We start from the raw sequence: 12241 nt of genomic DNA, 5'->3' as shown, positions 1-12241 counted from the left end.
GTGGAAAGGCTACATTCTTGCTTGATCACAAAGCAAGCCAAGGCCTATTGTTCAGCCATCGGCCCAGGTTAGTGATATGTACAGTTAATTAATAGATGGGTAAAATGTATAGATTTGAATGACAAAAGAGGCCTCATCGCCTTCCAACAATAATAAGCCCAACTCATACATGATTCCTCAGGATATTCCAACCTGTGAACATAGCGGGATAGATTATTAGCAATGTGGCAATGACTGTACGATTTAAAAAGCATATTTAGTTATTATAGATTAATCTCTGCCTGTCGTGTACTGTTTACTTTTTTTAGTGAGATCTCGCTCGCGTCGTTGTTAAGCAAACAATACATCTCTTAAAACAATAGGTTCGTCTATGCTATTGCAAAATTTTAAATAGCTTATCAGGTTGGCCGACGTTTGCTCATATGACTATACAGTGTTATGGCGCCTCGTGCTTGCACGCGATTGCATTATTACCCTATTATGAGATGACAAATAAGTTTGCTCAAGTGAACTTTGTAATCAACACTGTCACAATGGATAAATCTTCAACAAGTATTTTCTACAACAACGAATATAATTTTATGCGTGGATTCAGATTTCATGAGATACCCCGACCCTTGACCCCAGAAAAACTCCCCCAATATTTTACTATTCCAAAATTTTGACGATTAATTTGAACGCCCAGGAGCTTTGTCGCTTACAACTGGTTTACATGTTTAAACCCATTATTTTTTATATTTGTATTTAACCACATGCCGCTAACACGTAATAATAGCTAATATTAGCCTACTCTATCACAGTGTTTGCGGGACGAATTTTTGAATATTGCAAGTGAACTAAAGCTCCTCGAAAGACATCATTTTTATCAAGTTATTTGATATGGAACTAATTTTTCAAACAGACAACTGAAAACTGACAAATAACACGCAAAACTATTACAAAAAGGCATGGTTACGCCCATGCATAAATACTTGTATGAGCGCAAGAAGGGTCTGAGACGCTCCACAAATTGTATCTGTTACGTCATTACGTAAACTTATTGCCGATTATTCATTGTGACGGAAGGAAATAGATGCTTGAAAAAATACCAATAGCCTCGCAAAACATTGAGCTTGGCCATACAAACAAAATAACGGACAACAGAGGGGTAATCATGACACGTACGCAGAAATGCGCTGAGGGATGGGGGTGTGGCTTGTAGGGGAGTGGTACTTTTTGATATTGGAATTTTGTGACGTATTTTTGATCATATTCTGTATCTTATAACTTTAAAAAAACTTTTGTACCGACATATTGGTTTCTTATATTGGCGCCATAATATGATTTTAATATTCTCGTTCAAAAAACAAGTTATAAATGCATTTTTGAATACACTCTCTCCCCTCTCAAGCATATTTGATAATAGCTTGATTTCAAAATAATTTAGAAACGCAATGTAGCAACATAACGCCAGTACCAGAGTCGCGACTAATTCTAGTCTAATCCCTCGGTGCGTTCGTGTTTGCGCACTTAGAATCATCGAATATACTGTCACGTCTTCAAACGAAATTTCGAGGATACATATCCCAGCACATTTTAGGCGTATTTGCATTTGATGAAATGTTTCGGAATGTTCAAAAATGCCCTGATTCTGCAAATTCAAAAGTTTAGAATATTAGGAAGTTGCGTTTACGAAATGACCGCGTTGCGGCCTCTCGGATTTAAAATAACACTCCATGTATTTATGTATTACATTTAAAAATTCAGCATTTAGAAAAGCATTCAGAAATATTCCTAATTGAATATTAACCGCTACATAAGCACCCAACCCAGTGAGCAGCAATTTTAGAATGTGAAGAAATTTTCCTTCTGCACCTCGTAACGTTACAAACATGAAGTATAATCAGAATAATTCTTTTTTCATAATTAAAAGGAGTATTGAGACTATCTAACGAGATTTTCTTGCAGTACAAACACGCTTTCGTGCACGGAAATTTACACATTTTTTTCATAGTATTGGATCAATATTTGATATTTGCGCGCTTATAATGATAGGAACCGACTAACACAGAGAAATTCGTAAATAGAGCCGATTTCTATTGTAGTTTGGTCACAATCCGACCGACGTCAAACTTTGCAGTAATTTTCACTTTGGCCCTTCTAGCAACATTTGAACCATGGGATGGGCAAGGTTATTGGGCCAGGGCCAAATATTTTGCCCACATTTACTGACGATTCATGTAAAGGTGACGAAAAAATAAAAAATTCTATGAACTGAATTTTATTTACAGTGTTACAAAAGCAATCTTGAACAACAATAATAAGTCTTGTGCCAAACCTAAATTTATCCGCAATCTCAACGGCCCTTTCTGTTAAAATGTTACTACGCAACTGATACCACAAGATAACAGGCTAATCGGAACTCCTATCCTATGTAATTGGACTATTTTGTTGACAGTTTGGATAAGGGGTGTAATATTAAATCACATCTTATTTTTTTCAGACTTCTCCATACGTTTAATTTTTCATATAGCTGTGTTAGGTTACGTTGCCATAAATATATTGACGAGAAATAACATGGCAAGAAAATATCCATCAGGTACGGTGGCAACCAAAAAAATAATCATGTTTCTACTTTTTTTCTTCTTACATTGGATCGACTTATTCATATTATCTCAGTTCTTATTTAGGTTAGCCGGCAATTTCAAGCGATAATATGTATTTGTTCCAATTTATATATAATAATAGATTTGTCTGCATAAACTACATTAAAATAGTATTAATTTTTTTTACTTATAAGTAAACCACAATGCCTAAGCATAATTTGAAGTCAAAACGTTACAGTGAAACGCTATAATTAAATTATCAACTAACCGTTCAGATCGCCTCGAAGACGTATTTCAGGAAGAGATCGTCCAAGCCTTTTCTAAAATCGTCAATTTTAAAAGATTCGCTCGTTCCAGCGCTGGGCTGTGTTTGGATCAACACGAGATTGATCACATCGTCGAAGACCATGGAGAATCGGTTGAAGAGCAAAAAATGCAAATGCTGATGAAGTGGCAGCAAAATTCCGGTGACTGCCCAAAATTTTATTTATAGATTTCAATATTTTTATTTTCAAAAAGTTTCACAGTTATAACGAGATTAATAAATTTTTGCTCCAAATAAGAGATCTATGCAAATGAACATTTTAAAACTAAACCGAAGATGAGATTAAACTTGATATTTCTAGCTCCCAAATCAACTTGGTATTGAAAATAATTCACATAACTCTTGACTGACTCATGCTATAGACTTGATAATATATTAGTATATTTACTAACTTGAACTTTCCTTTCAAACATAAGTAGTCAATTTATCTGGCTAGGAATCCCATATTCATGACAGTCCAGGGATGTGTTTCAATGTTTATGTTTGTTTTCTTCAACTTTTTATTTAACATTTAGGTTCTGCGGCAACAGTTACAAAAATTCGAGCTATCGTTCGTGGATACAAAGCCGGCGATTCGAACAAAGGTATAATAATTCTATTATAGTGAATCATGGGTAAGAGCATTCTTGATAGTTGTCGTAGTTGGAATTCATAAACTCTTCATCATCAATAAAAAAATACTTTTTCGCGGATCTTTATTAATGGTGCAATGCAGCATACCTCAAGTTCCACCTAAACAAAATGGCGGCTTAGAAATACAAGATTGCTGATTAGCGATTATTAAGGTATCTATTAAAACCCTTTGTAATCGGTAGGCCCTCAGGGATTTTTACACTTTTTATATAAACAATTTTTCCTCCCCGTTCAAACGTGCTAGAATTACCAATCAAATATCTCTGAGAAAGACTTTTAGACCTCTTTACGCGTGAGGCTGCCAAAGAGCGTTATTTCTATTCTCCCTACCGAGGTGGGCTGTTAAAACGGAATTTTCAAAAATTTTTGTTCGAGAATTTTCAATCGAATTCAGCCGTAGTAAACAGAATAGCGATAACAACTACTTGTCTATTTCCGTGAATAGTACTTTCCCTCCCTTTTCCAAAAACACAAGACTGAGATATCGACCGTGAAAGTCATAGCACAGCTGGATTTTCACTACGATATGACGTCATATGTTTCTGGTATTTATGCCAAATACAATATTTATGTATCTTTAGAAACGTTATTTCGGTCTCTTTATGTTAGTTCATTCAAGAGAGTGATAACTGGCTTTATTTCTATTGCAGTGGGACGAAAATAAAAATTTGGTGAAAAATATTTAAAGCAAATTTTTTTTATTCCGCATCACTATAATATATAAGGATGTGATGAAAGATCTTAAATTACATTTTGAATCGAAATACGATGGAATATATTGTTTTCACAAGATGCAGAGACTGTCGGCTCTTCATTTTTTCCTAAAACTGTGAGGTCATAATCGTAATCTCAGCTTTCAATGTGTATTGAATGACAGAATGAACCCAGGTGGTCGTTACAATATCTCCTTCGTTGAGATTATATACATGAAAGCAATAATTCCTATGTGGAATGGTCTATATAGGGTTCTATGCATCTGGTCTTGCCTATCACCACAATTTACAACATCTGATTGCGTCATTCTACATTCTAACTTTATATAAATACTGAAATTCCAAAATCAACAACAGCCTTTTTCTATCCCTGTTACGTATTCTCTCGTTTAGATGAGGCAATAACCTGTTATTACTAGATCATACTTCCGGAAGGCGTTAAGTAATTATTACCAAGAAGTTACGATTAGGCATGCCCAACCAAAACAATATTTGTCATTTTTGCGGATGACGCGTCAAGCTTCAAGACGGACCATTCTGGCTTGCATTGTGGACCTCAGGAAGGGGCCTAGGGCAGGGATGGCAAACCACTGACCCGCGGGTCACAAAGTGACCCACCGCGTTTTATTCGTGGCCCGCGAAGGCACGAATAAAAAAAATGCTAAAATATCAGTGATAAAAATTTATAAAGCCGGCCTTAAATTAATCTAACAATAACTAAACTATCATAATGTACCGTTGGGCAGTCAGGGCTGCGATCGCTCATATTCAAACTGATAATTTCCGGACCGATATGGTAATTTCCAAAACCCCTAATCTTGGACGCATGTCTGCACCGATGTGTACTGTTATTCAGCTATTCATTTGCTCTGACATCGTTTATGTCACAGGGTGGTCCAAACTGCGGCCCGTGGGCCGCATGCGGCCAGCCAACACATTCCGTGCGGCCCGCAGAACAATTTTAGCATACACTACTAAACCATTGGCAGATATTTGTATTTATCAGGAGAACAATTTTGATTTATTTTTAAACTACTCCAACTGTCTTTTTCCCGAACTCAATGTCGGGATTGATGTTTGTCAAAATCACGAAATTTCATTGTTGTACGTATAAACGCCAAGACGGTGCCTATATGGCGGTGGTTCTAAACCACTAGTTTTACGCGGAAGATTTCCGAGTGGTACGCGAGCAGCTTTGAATTATTGCAAAATTCAACTTTCGAGTTGGCTGAAATATGGCGTTGGGGCATTCACTTTCATACTGTATGTATTCGCTGAACGGGTTTATAGCGCTATCAGTTCTTGTTTTGAGATCGCCCTCGACCGCTACTTGATGATTAAAGCCTTTTAGCAGACGACGCAAATACTCTCGCGATTTTGCACTCAATTGATACGCTAGTATTATTTACTACATAAAATTAACAAGATAAAAGTTTGCACGAAGGTCTAAAATGGATGTAGTGCCATGTCAAATACTCCCATACCGCGTTTCATTCGTCATTTGTCCCAACCCCAGAAGAGTGTTTTGTCGGGGGTACGCGACCAGAGTAAAAAACATAGTGGTGCGCAATAATAAAAGGTTGAGAACCAGCACTGCTATATGGGAATGACGTCTTGTGATCGGTGAGGGGAGAATGAATTGTCTTGTGCAGACAGGAACAAGCCGATGAGATGAGCTCGCGTCAAGTAACTCCTCATTTGAAGAGACGTTTTGTGCCTTCATTCGAGTCAAAACGCTCCTCTATTTTCAAGCGTTGGTCATGTGGCAGCAGTGACAAACCGCTGAGCTGACTTAGCGCCGTATTATTCATTTTTTTTTATTATCTGTGTCTGAAGTCTCAACTTGGACCGACTTGGTTGTTTCTTGACGGTAGCACTAGGCCTACTCACGCTACAATTAATAATTTGTTTCAAATATAACAATTCATCATACAATGAGTGTGGAAAAAGGGTGACCGAAGTAAACCGAGGGGAAACGTATTTCCTTACCCACAACAACGTTAAACCTCAGTGTTTGGTGTGTTTTCAAGTTATATCCGTCAAGAAAGAATATAATTTTAGGCGACATCATAAAAACAAACACGTGAAAAGATACCAAAAATACCACGATATTTCTCGGGAAGCAGTTTAAAATAACTGAAAGATTTATATAGTTTCCCTGAACAACTGAGTAGAACGATAAACTCGTATTCTTAAATATATTTAAAGTGAGTAAACTCGCGACGTTTTGATCCCTTTGGGGTTTTCTCGGACTGCGGCCCGCGAGACCTCCTCAAAAGTTTTTGCGGCCCTTCAACCTCCCAACCTTGGACCACCCTGGTTTATGACATAACCATGCAATTGATCTTTTCTTTTTTCGCAACGTCCTGTCTCTTTCGGAAATGCATCTGCAGACTGTTTTAGGAATTATACTGGGTGCTACATTGCATTTTATTAGTTTCTCGCCTACAATGCCGTTGAGAAAAAAATATTTCAGATTTGAAATAAAAACCCAGAAAACTGAAATACCAATGGGGCTATATAAAAGTGCCTTAATGTGGTTGAAAGCTGATCGAAAAATATACCACTATCAGAGTGGAATTCCCCCCAAACTGCTTGGAACCGTAAAATAATTTGCCGCATCATCCTAAACGTTTTTGGTAATGCATATGAGTGTTTTCGTACTCTAATTTCATGAAATCGAGTGCCATAATAAATTCCTGATAGAGGTTAAGTTCAAAGCTGCAACATCACCAACAGAAGCTAATAAGATTTGTTTCAGAAGTTTCTTATAGATAAAATATTGATTAAATATATGTGACCCACTCTTTTCTGTTCCGCGATAAAAATATAATTTTTGACCCACTCACTGAAAAAGGTTCGTCATCCCTGGCCTAGGGGCATGTAATTGATAATCTGGATTCAAGTCATGACATAGGCCATAGGGTACCCACGTCTAATCGAAATTTGGACGCCATATACAAATTGTCGGAAAATTGAAATTTTTGATAAAAAAAATTTGGTTTATGCGAGTCTTTTTAAATAATAGTCTGTTAATAACACTTGTTTATGTTTCACACCTAATTAAGTGCCTTAAGACAATGTTAAATTCGACTATCGCTATGAAAGTCATCGTATAACAACACACAAAACATACTTGGTGTTTGTGACGTAACAACTCATACTGATAACTAGATGTGTGACTAGACTAGACTAAAATAAAATTGCTTGGTTTCACGCTCAATTCACCTTCGGTTTATTAGAATATATCAATGTCGACGGAGTGTACAGAGCATTCGGTAATCGGCCATTGTGTGGGAGAAGACATGTTTATCGTGGAGAGCAGATGAGCGAGGTAACTCCCAGACCTGTGGCGATCAAATTCCTCGATTTCAACGAACGTAACCTGCAGGAGGCCAAGGTTCTTCTGAAGCTGGCTCTTCATCCAAATGTTGTTTCCCTTATCCATTCCGACGTGTATTACGATGATACATTCGGTAAAAGAATGTTCATTGTTATGGAATTTTGCCACGGGGGAAATCTCACTGAATTCCTACAAAGTCGAGAAGAAATGCGCGTTCCATTTGACGACAACCTGGCGATATCGTTCGCACAGCAGTTGGTCCAGGGTTTGCAGTTTATCCATCAAAACGACGTCATACATCGCGATTTAAAGCCTGATAACATCTTGTTGTCGCTTGATAAAAAAGCCCTTAAAATAGCCGATTTCGGGGTGTCAAAAGAGCTTCGCAAAGGCCGTTCATACACTGACCAGGGTATCGCGCGCGCTGGTAGTGATGGCTATAGAGCTCCGGAAACCTATAACAACGACGAGATTTCAAAAAAATCAGATATATATTCGATGGGTCTCGTGATATACGCGGTATGGAGTGATGGAAAACATCCATTTGGTGAAGATCCAGATGGATGGAACTTGTACATCAAGCAAAACCAAAATCGTGATCTCAGCCATCTGCACCTCAGCGACAAAACCAGAGCAAATAATTTGCTTAAGAAGATGTTGCAGTTTGAGCCGAAAAAACGCCCAACGGCTGATGAGCTTCTGGACGAGAAATTGTTCCGAAGATCGGTGAAAAGTAATTGAAGTTTTTCTAGTTTAGCAGAATTTATTTGATAATGAATTATGCCAGATGAGTAAATATGCTCTTTTGTGAAAAAATCATATTCAACTCCAGTTAAATATATGCTGTATAGGTCAATGTCATATCTGTAAAATCAAGTTTTCACATTTGCTTTAGGTTAGACTAACGATATTAGCACACTATTCTACTGTTATTTTGACGATTGTTAAATTATCATTTATTAATAATATTGTCTGCTTTCTTCCAGAATATACAGAATTAGGAGTATCCCTGCACTCCAAATTTGATTACTTTCAGGGCTTTCTACATCTCATTGTATGTGTTAGCCAACATATATTTTTAGATCTTCCCAACAGAACAACAGAAAAAGGCAGCAATGAAAATGAGATAATCTTGTCTCGTGATGGCAAATTCTTCTTTTACAAACCAGCAACAAAGAAATGGCGTCAATGGAAGGTAAGATGATTTAGGAAGAAGGATAATACTACTGATTGTGTAGAAAATTATTTTCAAAGTATTTTTCTTCCTAGGAAATAAAGCGACTCTCCACCAACCTGTATTCTATTGTTACAATGAACGATTATCTCTATGTGTTGGGTGAAAATGGCGATGTTTATCGTACAAAATACGCTGATTCTGAACCAAAATGGGAAATATTGTCGAATATGATATGCGTTCACGGATATTTTCCTAGCTCAGTTACAATGAATGGTAAATCTTCACTGGAATACTTTTTTTTGTTCTCTGCTTATTCTAATACAAAAATTTTAGCGACAGAAAGTTTTTACAAAAATTTTTTAAATTGGCTCTGGGATTTTTTTTATGAAAATTATTATTTAGTGTGATAACCAAGTTTCTGGAAATTTCTAAAATTATACCCAGAAATATTTTACTCTAAATATTTTCGTCGCAATCCATCAAATAATGTACAAAATATTTTCCATTAATTTCTACTACTCAAATAAACGAAGCCGTTACCACCTTTTTCCAAATCTTTCATGCGGTTGTCATTGTATAGTCTATATATTCACATCTGATGACATCCTATACTAATTCAATTTAATCAGGTAATTTGACATTGGAATAGAAAAGACTAGTATCTTCTTGGAAAACTTCTTTTTAGGATATATCTATGTGTGTGGTGGTCGCACATCTACTACACATTCACGCCCTGTTGGCTCAGTAGAAAGATATAATCCAACGATTAACGAATGGCAAGAGTTGGAAAGCATGAACGTGGGAAGAAAGGACCCCGCTGTTGTTGCATTTGGAGGTACGGAATACTATAAAGCGTGAATAAACATCGACCATATCATGTCAGTGGTTCAACTCAGTCGGTGGTTCCCAAATATTTTTGATAAATGACTTTGCCTATTTTGGGTCTCTTCATTTCTCCCTCGCTACGCATAAGAATGTTCGAAGTTTGTTCAATCTTTATTGGATACTTATCTAGTGTTCTACCCACAACACGCGCCCCAACTTTTGCTCAGTTTGAATAGTGTATAATATATCCATAATTAGGTGTAATAATACTAAATAACTGAACAATTGTCACACTACACCAAATACATGTATATATTTTCTCCCCTAAAACGTCGGAATTCCGCCCAGGATGGGAAGCGTTATACTGAGAGATATTATACATTCTGGATATGGATATCCATGTGTAAATAGATAAAGCAAAGAATGTTTCTTATATGCGATTGTCATCTTTATCATCCAATGCCCGCGAAATATTTATAAATTGAAATATTCTTACGAACATCCAGTTTCCCTCATAATTTTAATTTAAGACTCAATCTAAATTTTTCTCAAAGATAACGCATCCTGCACACAGCAAGTTCATATGCATGTACAACATTACACGGAGTTTAATGTTCCTTCTCATTTACATTAAACGCAGGGTTTTTAAAAACTGGACTATTTGCTAAACCTGTCATTTTGTGATTCAGGACGTTTGTATTGTTTTGGTGGAAAAGATGAAAACGGGGACTGTCTCAAAAGTGGCGAAGTATTCGAACCTGAATGTTCAAAATGGAAGTGTACTTCACCTATGCTTCTAGAAATGAAATCTTCTTTATATGCTGCAAAATCAAATGATTCCATTTCATACATCGTAGGTAAGCTGCGGTTAAAATTAGGTATCAAAATGTTCGTATATTACGCCTAATTTGAAATAATATAGGACTTTACAATACTATATTATGACGGCATAGTGAATTTATAGATGCTTGTATGATATCACTATAGGGAGGGACCTCAGAAATTGAATATACAAATTTCGGTCCTGATTGTAGTTAGCAAGTCATCATATTTGTTGAATATCAAATCGTGATTAACAAGTTAAGTGAGTTAATTTAGTATTTATTTTCTTCACACTATTGAACTTCACTTGGGCTTTGATTCTTTTTGTATGCCAGAGCCATAGCACTAGTTCAAATTACATAATGTTAATATTTTGTAGGTGGCCAAGTACTACAATGCTATGATGCGAACAATAATACATGGCAAGAAACATCTTTGAAAAATCAATTATCGGTTTCTAGTTGGCACTTCGAAAGAATTATCAGCCTTGACAATGAAATATATTTTATTATATACGCTCAAGGGTCAGTATGCGTTAAAACTACGTTTGGATTTCTGAATGATACTACTAGTAACGATATATTTTATGAACTGTTTGAATAAGGCTATTAAGCTACAATTTTTACACATTTTCTACCATTCAGTGTTATTGTGACCTGTCGATTTAGCATGACGACTAAATATAAAATATCAAATTAGATGTTGATTATATAAAAAAGTATATTTCATTTTTGGAAAACGGAAATCTTAAGAGTCGATTGGGTTAAAGTAATTTTTGCAAATTGTTAAGCAAAGACTTATGAGCTCATATAAGTTAAACTTTCGCTCAAAATGAAATTTCTCCTTACTTCACTTTTCAGAATTTATTCATTGTACAAATTCGATCGTAATACAAATCATGTTGAACCTGTTGAAACAGATGAACGATTTTGGGCAAATTCAGTCGCCGTCGGACAGAGTTGAAATCATATGGTGGTGATCCGCGGTTGACTTACGAAAAAGTGTGACAATCGGTGTACAAAATGTATTGTAATTTCAAGTTGAAAGCATAAACGCGAAATGTGTTATGATAATATCATTGCAAAACCCTCGTATATATTCATAAAATGAAAGGAGCACGTGTAGAAGCAATTTTGAAACGGGACAGTTGATACAAAAAAATATCACGTCAATGCAAAAATGTCTCTGAAGTGTTTTTGCAAAATTAAGGTTATATACATCCCAAAGTGAAATCTCCGATTAAGCATGATATAATATATAATGTGCTGCGTTAACAAATTTTCTATTGCAACTTTATATAAATGGCAATATAAATTATCAGTAGCTGTTGATTCGCCAACTTGATACTTCAATATTGAGAATAAATAAAAAATTCGCCAAATTTGAGAATGAATAAAATTTTTCCAAACGTGTCCGTTTTATACTTGAACTTTTAAATAAGCAAAATGATATGATACGAGTTGCTAAATAACATGAGAATTTAAAACATGACGTCTTCAGAATATATACTTCATTGCTTACAGAATGATCGACATCAAAAATGTTAAATTTAATTGAAGTTATTGAATTTGTACCAATTAAAAATATTTTATTATTACTAAATATATTGGGTTTTGTCGGAAAATTAAGAAAAGGATCGCTTGTATAGTAATTGATTTTATATTTTTATGCTAAATTATATATTTTGATTTATAATATAGTGGCGAATAAAGCTTCTGATTTAAAATAAACTAGTTATATTTGATACGTGTGTGACTTTATTGATGTTTCTAAGATACAATATCCCTGAACCACGGAATTTTCTTGCTAAGTTAGGGA

At 35.7% G+C, this 12241-nt stretch overlaps 1 protein-coding gene across 1 annotated transcript; it reads left to right on the top strand.

The window, feature by feature from the left end:
• The first annotated feature begins 2478 nt into the window (after nucleotides 1-2478).
• LOC120341641 (uncharacterized) lies at nucleotides 2479-11984 on the top strand. Its single transcript, XM_039410194.2, has 10 exons — nucleotides 2479-2578; nucleotides 2861-3052; nucleotides 3426-3494; nucleotides 7499-8332; nucleotides 8682-8794; nucleotides 8869-9049; nucleotides 9462-9611; nucleotides 10291-10458; nucleotides 10803-10947; nucleotides 11284-11984. Exons 1-10 carry the CDS (start codon nucleotides 2557-2559, stop codon nucleotides 11384-11386), a joined length of 1977 nt encoding a protein of 658 aa, XP_039266128.2. The 5' UTR covers nucleotides 2479-2556; the 3' UTR covers nucleotides 11387-11984.
• Nucleotides 11985-12241: the final 257 nt, after the last annotated feature.

Source organism: Styela clava, chromosome 14, assembly GCF_964204865.1.
Source record: "Styela clava chromosome 14, kaStyClav1.hap1.2, whole genome shotgun sequence".
Taxonomy (NCBI): domain Eukaryota; kingdom Metazoa; phylum Chordata; class Ascidiacea; order Stolidobranchia; family Styelidae; genus Styela; species Styela clava.
This window is presented reverse-complemented; position numbering and strand designations above follow the sequence as displayed.